Source organism: Helobdella robusta (genome assembly GCF_000326865.2).
Source record: "Helobdella robusta unplaced genomic scaffold HELROscaffold_43, whole genome shotgun sequence".
NCBI lineage: Eukaryota > Metazoa > Annelida > Clitellata > Rhynchobdellida > Glossiphoniidae > Helobdella > Helobdella robusta.
In genome coordinates, this window is record NW_008705028.1 from 1,284,744 (window position 1) to 1,292,046 (window position 7,303).

A 7,303-nucleotide genomic window follows, 5' to 3' on the forward strand; every position below is an offset into this window, starting at 1 on the left:
AATCCACCATTTTTTGTAGTATATAATGGATTGAATAAATTTCTTACCTTTATCCTTCAAGTAATTACTTTTGAAAATTATATGGAAAAATTTTTTTGCGAGTTTTTTTAAAAAAAATATATTTTTTTTCAAATTTTGAAATAATTTTTCCAAAAAAGAGTTTTGTCTACAATATTTCTAGGTAATTTTTAGCTAAAAACTCTTCAGTTTCAAGTGGCAATACATTAAAAAGTGGTTGAAAAGTAATTACTGGATGATTTTCATGAGGATTATTATCATTAAACTGTTTCCGGCCTGCTGTGACGTCAGTGGTGATGGTGATAGTGATGTGTTGATGTTCTGGATGAGTTGATTGCCTGCGAGGGTGTTGTTGTTTATGTTGAAGTTGATGACGTCATCATTGTTGTTGTTGTTATTGTTTTTGATGTTGATGTTGTTGTTGTCGTTGTTGTACATGTCAGCTCTGTTGTTGAAAAGAAGAGATTCTAAAAGATAAATATAGTTCGGCGTTTTTTACATTAAAAAGTTATGGAAAGAAATAAAAAAAATAATTAGTTGAAAAATAAAATTAAGAAGAACGCGAAAAAATTTATAATAAAAATTATAATAGTAATAACAATAATGATAATAATAATAATAATAATAATATTAATAATAATAATAACAATAATAATAAAAATTCTAACAAAAAATACAGGTACAAATATACATAATAAATTACGTGCAATCTGCGGTTAAAAAATTTACAACGCAGGCACACGAGAAGAACAAAATACAAAAAAAAAGAAAAAAAACGAATAATTTTTAAAAATATGAAAGAACTATTTATTATAATTATTATTGTTAGTTGTAGTAGTAGTTATTGCTGTAATAGTGGAGTAGTAGTGTTGGTAGTAGTGGTGATAATAGTTGTAGTAGTAGTAGTAGAAGTAGTAGTTGTTGTTGTAGTAGTAAGTAGTAGTAGTAGTATTAGTAGTAGTAGCAGTAGTTGTAAATTTACACCAAAATGATTTACAATTAGTAACAGTAGTAGTAATGATGGTACTACAGCAATAATGATTTAATACTTATAGCATATTTTTGTAAACAATTGAAATAATTTTGTTATATACAAATGTATAAAATATTTGTTATATATAAATAATTGACAAAATTAATAAATCACAAATTTTTTTGTTGTGTTTCTTATTTCAGAATTTACGAACGGTCATTTTTTTGTTGTTTTTTCAGCTTTAGAAAAATGTTTTCGCCAGTATTTTTTTCATAATTTTATAGCCTTCCCGATTTCTTTTGCACATGCCATCTTTGGGCCTTCCCGCGTCGTTAAGTATTTCACGAATAAAATGTTGTTTTGATTATGTATGTAGGCTTGTATGTGTACCTGCGTGTCTGCTCTATGTGTGCTGTGTGTTATTATGTATATGCACACATATTAAACATTATATGCAGCATACACACATCTTTGTGTGAGAATGTTTGGGCGTATGTGTGTATGTAAATTATTAAATAAAAAAAACTATTGACTAAATAATTTTAAAAGGCTTTGATAGAATTAAATTAAATTTTTTAAAATAGATTTTTACCTTTAACTCAGAATTACGTCACTCACACAATTGATAAACTTCAAAATATGATGTTCAGTTTTTGGTCCCAACAATTTTTCAAAATGAGAGACCATTTTAGCTCAATGAACTTCAAAATGTTTAATTCGTTAATTTTCACCTGTTAAATATTTATAAGCATGATGTTCTTACAGTTTTATAACATGCAGTATACCAACTGCGTCTGAATTAAACTTTAAAACTTTTCCACGTAATGGGTGAAAATAGTTGGTTTCAGCATCCCTACCAATCAGCTATAGAAAACATGATAACATTCAGCACTAAATTATTTTTCGTTCTGACTTTTTTGAAAGGCTTGCAGTAAGTTGATAAAATACAAGTTGCTCTGATTTGAGATAAAAATAAGAGATCCCATGAGTTTCAATTGGCACAAGGACGCTAACATGTCTGGCGGATGACACTGGCAAGATCTGACAAACTATCACAATCTCTCTAAGCAGTTTAATAGGCAACCTTACTGATATGAGCAGACAGTCCAGGCAACAAACATCTTAAACGGCACATGTGTCTCACATTCTTCTCCATGCATCCTTGAAAACATTATAAATGTCCTTCAATGCGAGACACTTCAGCTAATATGAAACGACAGGCGGAAGAAATAAATGGTGATCGTTATCATGACTGTTGTTTTAATTCCTGGACTGCGCATATTTTAACTTCTGTATATTTATATATCTGGAACTAATATGTGATGGGTATCGTATATCGTATATTTACCAAGGCATCATTACGTTTTGAAAATTCTTTCTCCTCAGACATACAGACGCACAAATGTGAAGTTCTACAACGATAAAGAAATTGAGATAGTCACGGTAATATGGAATTAGCGTATCAAACCACATTGCTTCAAGTCACCTTGTCATAGAAGTAAAATAAAACAAAATCTAAAAAAAGTAGTGTCAAATTATATATTTATCGTTGTAAGTTAGCGAAACATTAATGATTTAACGGTACATCAGTCGATCAGTGATTAACAGTGTTTCCCAGTTAACAAGATCTACATCTTATGTGTTATGATTTTGTGAGATTTCATTTATATTTGTATGGACTTTTCTATGTTGCGTATGACACTCTTAAACAGGTATAAACCTAATAAGTGTACGTATTTATATGTATAAAATTTGGTATATGTCTGTATGTGTGACTGTATTTATGTACGTAAAAATGGATCATTATTTGAAAATTTGTATAGCGCCCGTTTTAATATTGGGATATTCTCGCAGGCGCTCCCAAACACTATGAAGAAAAATACATCGTAAAATAAACTTAATCGAATTCTATTATTAAATCATGAATATACTCTGAACTAAAATTCAAGTAATACATGCAATCCGCCATCATCCTATTTTTCAGATATGTCTGTCTGTCTGTTTATTTGTATATATATATGTCTGTCTATCTGTTAGTATATTTATTTGTATGTACGTATGTGTGAATGTATGTTTGTTTGCATGTATGTATGTGTGTGTGTTTGAATGAATGTATGTATGTATGTGTCAATCAATCAAATCAAATTTTTTTATTCAATAATCTCAAATAATTTATGCAACAAATAATGACATAAATGTATGTATGTATGTATGTATGTATGTATGTATGTATGTATGTATGTATGTATGTATGTATGTATGTATGTATGTATGTATGTATGTATGTATGTATGTATGTATGTATGTATGTATGTATGTATGTATGTATGTATGTATGTATGTATGTATGTATGTATGTATGTATGTATGTATGTATGTATGTATGTATGTATGTATGTATGTATGTATGTATGTATGTATGTATGTATGTATGTATGTATGTATGTATGTATGTATGTATGTATGTATGTACTACTGCAATTATTACTACTAATAATAATAATAACTTTTTTTGCCACTCAGAAAGTACAGAAAAAATTGAACAACTACAAACACTCCTGGAGGGTTGGAAAGCATTCAAAAAACGTCAACAACAGCGTCAACATCATTGATAATACAACAACAGCAACACCAACAATAATAACAACTACTACAACTACAACTACAGCAGCAAACAAAAAACAACAACCAACAATAGCAACCAACAATAACAACCAACAATAAAAACAACATTGACAATATCATTAACAACAACGACAACAACGAACAACATTGACAACAACAACTATAAAGACCAGCAAGCAACCTATTTGTTGTTACCGTTTTACAACTTGCACTACCACTTTACTACTGCAACTACACTTAAATTGTTAGAATTCTCATCAACTGTAGCAACAAAAACAACAAAGTGGTTAGAGATTTAATCAACGATCGTCATCAACAACCATTGAATAATCTTGCCACCTACTAATATTACAAGCGCAACTACTGAAACAGCATGAACCACAACAACAAAGTTAATAACGTTTATGACAACAACAACAACAACAACAAAATTAATAACATTTATAACAACAACAAAAATAATAACATTTATAACAACAACAACAACATCAACGATAACAACTATAAAAACAACAATTTTACAACAAATCAACAACACAACAACAGCAACAACACAGCAACAACATCAACAACAACAACAAGTGAGGTCGGGTACAAAACAAATAAAGCTATCTACATTTCATTACATATATTTGCGTTAGCTTAAAATCTTATTGAAACTTTAAAAAATCTAAATCACTTTCCGTACTACAAAATTGCTACAATGACTTCTAATAATAATAATAATACTTCTAATGCTATTAATTTTTCCGAACTATTTTTACTGCTCTGTTGCTATGAGGGCAACGATGGCATTGAAGTTTACTGAAGGGTGATGCAGATAAAGAGATAGAGACAATAAACATGGCGAAATTAATAACGAAACGATACTAATAATGTTACGATACTAATAACGAGACGATACTAATAACGATACGATAGTAATAACGATACGATACTAATAGCGATACGATGCTAATAACAAAACGATACTAATAACGATACGATGCTAATAACAAAACGATACTAATAACGATACGATACTAATAACAAAACGATACTAATAACGATACGATACTAATAACGATACGATACTAATAACAGTACGATGCTAATAACGAAACGATACTAATAACGATACAATACTAATAACGATACGATACTAATAACAAAACGATACTAATAACGATACGATGCTAATAACAAAACGATACTAATAACGATACGATACTAATAACAAAACGATACTAATAACGATACAATACTAATAACGATACGATGCTAATAACAAAACGATGCTAATAACGAAACGATACTAATAACGAAACGATACTAATAACGAAACAATGCTAATAACGACACGATGCCAATAACGAAATTAGAGGAGTTTGATTAATGCCCACACACATGTAATAACTACAAGAACTTTATCAGTCCAAAGTAGACATCATTAGATATTATGAAACTTTGCTTAAACAAATGATCCTTTACAACAACTATAACCACAAAAACATCAACAACAATAACAATATTGTTAACAACAAATACAACATCTACAACAGTGCAGACATTAATACCATCATCATCACAAACAACAACTACCTCTTCAACAACAACGTAAACTGCAGCAACAACAACAACAACAACGTCATCAACAGCAACGCAACATCATCAACATCATCAACAACAACGTAAACTACAACAACAACATCAAAAACAGCAACAACAACAACAACTTTGACAATTCAAGATACATCTTTCCGAAAGAACCCAAAGAAATTTCAGGACCATCACCAGATTAACCGACAAAATATTCCGACAACAAATACAAAGTATAACTACTACTGTCATCATCACCATCAACAAGAACAACAACATCATCATCATCATCAACAACAACATCATCATCAACAACCACCTCATCATCATCAACAACAGCAACCACCTCATCATCATCGTCATCGACAACATCATCGTCATCATCATCATCAACAGCATCATCATCCTTACGCAATTATCTTTAGTAACAACTTTCCACTTCAACTTTCTATATAACGAGTTATTCTTTTGGAACCATCAAATTCGTTGCAGTGATACTCTTTTCTCCCCATCAACCTGCCCATCTACAACTCTCTCTCTCTCTATCTATCTATCTATCTCTCTATCTCTCTCTCTCTCATTCTCGACCGGTTTGTTTCTGACGGATTGTTTTCACATTAGGCGTCACTCCCAAGACTCCCTCCAAAACCCGACCAACACAACACGAAAAACAAAAATAATATCATTAAAACGTAAATTTACGACTTTTGTAAAATTTCCCATTTTCAGTCTACAAATCCAAAACACTCCATCCCTATTTATAAACAAAACAAAACTTCCGGATTATTTATATTTATTATGCAAAGGGCTTCGTGTCTCGTTTGATTTCGCGAATTGAATTTTAACTAGATAAAATGACGACCAATTCCCAGAGAAGAAAACAAAAAATATTAACATTAGAAGAAAGAATAAAAGTGATAAGAAGGAGTGACAGCGGAGAAATTGCAATCCCAATTGCAAAATCATAAAACGTGGTAAAACTCAAATTCAGTGAAATGTACAGGACAGGGCTGCAACTTGTAGAAGATGGAGAAAGGTGAAAACGCAGAACGAAATTACGCTAAGCAGAGAAAATGTTTTTACAGTGACTTGAACGAAATGATGTGGCAGTGGTTTTGCGATGGTCGACTTCGAAATTAGCATATCAGTGGTCGCATGATCCAAGAGAAGGTGGCTATTGAAGCTCTGGTTCTTGGGCACAATGAATTTACGGCATCTAACGAATGGCTGTGTATAAGTTGATGAGGAGTCACAATATTCCTTCGTCTGTTCTTTGATAAAATAATTGAATTCGTTATATTTCTTCTACTAATGCTGCTAAAACAACTCAACAGTTGATTCATTTTACTGACTCATAGATTTCAAAGCATTCCAAAACATTTGGAAAATTTTCATGGTCAAATTCAAACAGAATATCTTAAAAAGAAATCATCAGTTGCTCAACCTTCACTTCATTCATTTCCCCAATAAATTAAATTTTTGAGTTAAACCAAACAACATGGCTTTTCCAGATTATATATTGTTTGAATGGAATGCAATGCAGTGCACATTTTCTAACAATAAATAATGTGTACATCTGGAGTACCTTTTTATATTTGGTTGTAAATATGCTTTCTCCACATTTAAGACTCCTCCCTTTTTAAGGCTTGATTTCTATGACATTTTCAAAGTCGTTAATAGGGAGTACCACCACTACTACTACTACTACTACTACTACTACTACTACTACTACTACTACTACTACTACTACTACAACAACAACAACGACTACTACTACTACTACTACTACTACTACTACAACAACAACTAATACTACTACTAATACTACTACTACTACTACTATTACTACTACTACCACTACTACTACTACTACAACTGCTACTACTATAGTATTAGTAGTACCAGTTGTAGTAGTGCAGTAGCCAGCTAATTATTATTATCATTTATTATTTTACTACAAGTATTAATAGTAGTTATAGTATTAGTAGCAGTAGTAGTAGTAGTAGCAGCAACAGTAGTTGTAGTCGTAATAGTAGTGGTGGTAGTAGTATTGATAGCAGAAGAGAAGCAGTAGCAGCTGAAATAGGAGTAGTAGTGGCAGCAGTGGTA

The 7,303-nt window shown here is 31.1% G+C and overlaps 1 protein-coding gene across 1 annotated transcript; it reads right to left on the reverse strand.

Moving 5' to 3' along the window:
• Positions 1-246: 246 nt before the first annotated feature.
• Positions 247-2,007, reverse strand: HELRODRAFT_177637 (hypothetical protein; the record flags this gene model as incomplete). Its single annotated transcript, XM_009025785.1, has 2 exons — positions 247-485; positions 1,905-2,007. The coding sequence occupies 2 exons, from the start codon at positions 2,005-2,007 to the stop codon at positions 247-249; spliced, it is 342 nt and encodes a 113-aa protein (XP_009024033.1).
• Positions 2,008-7,303: the final 5,296 nt, after the last annotated feature.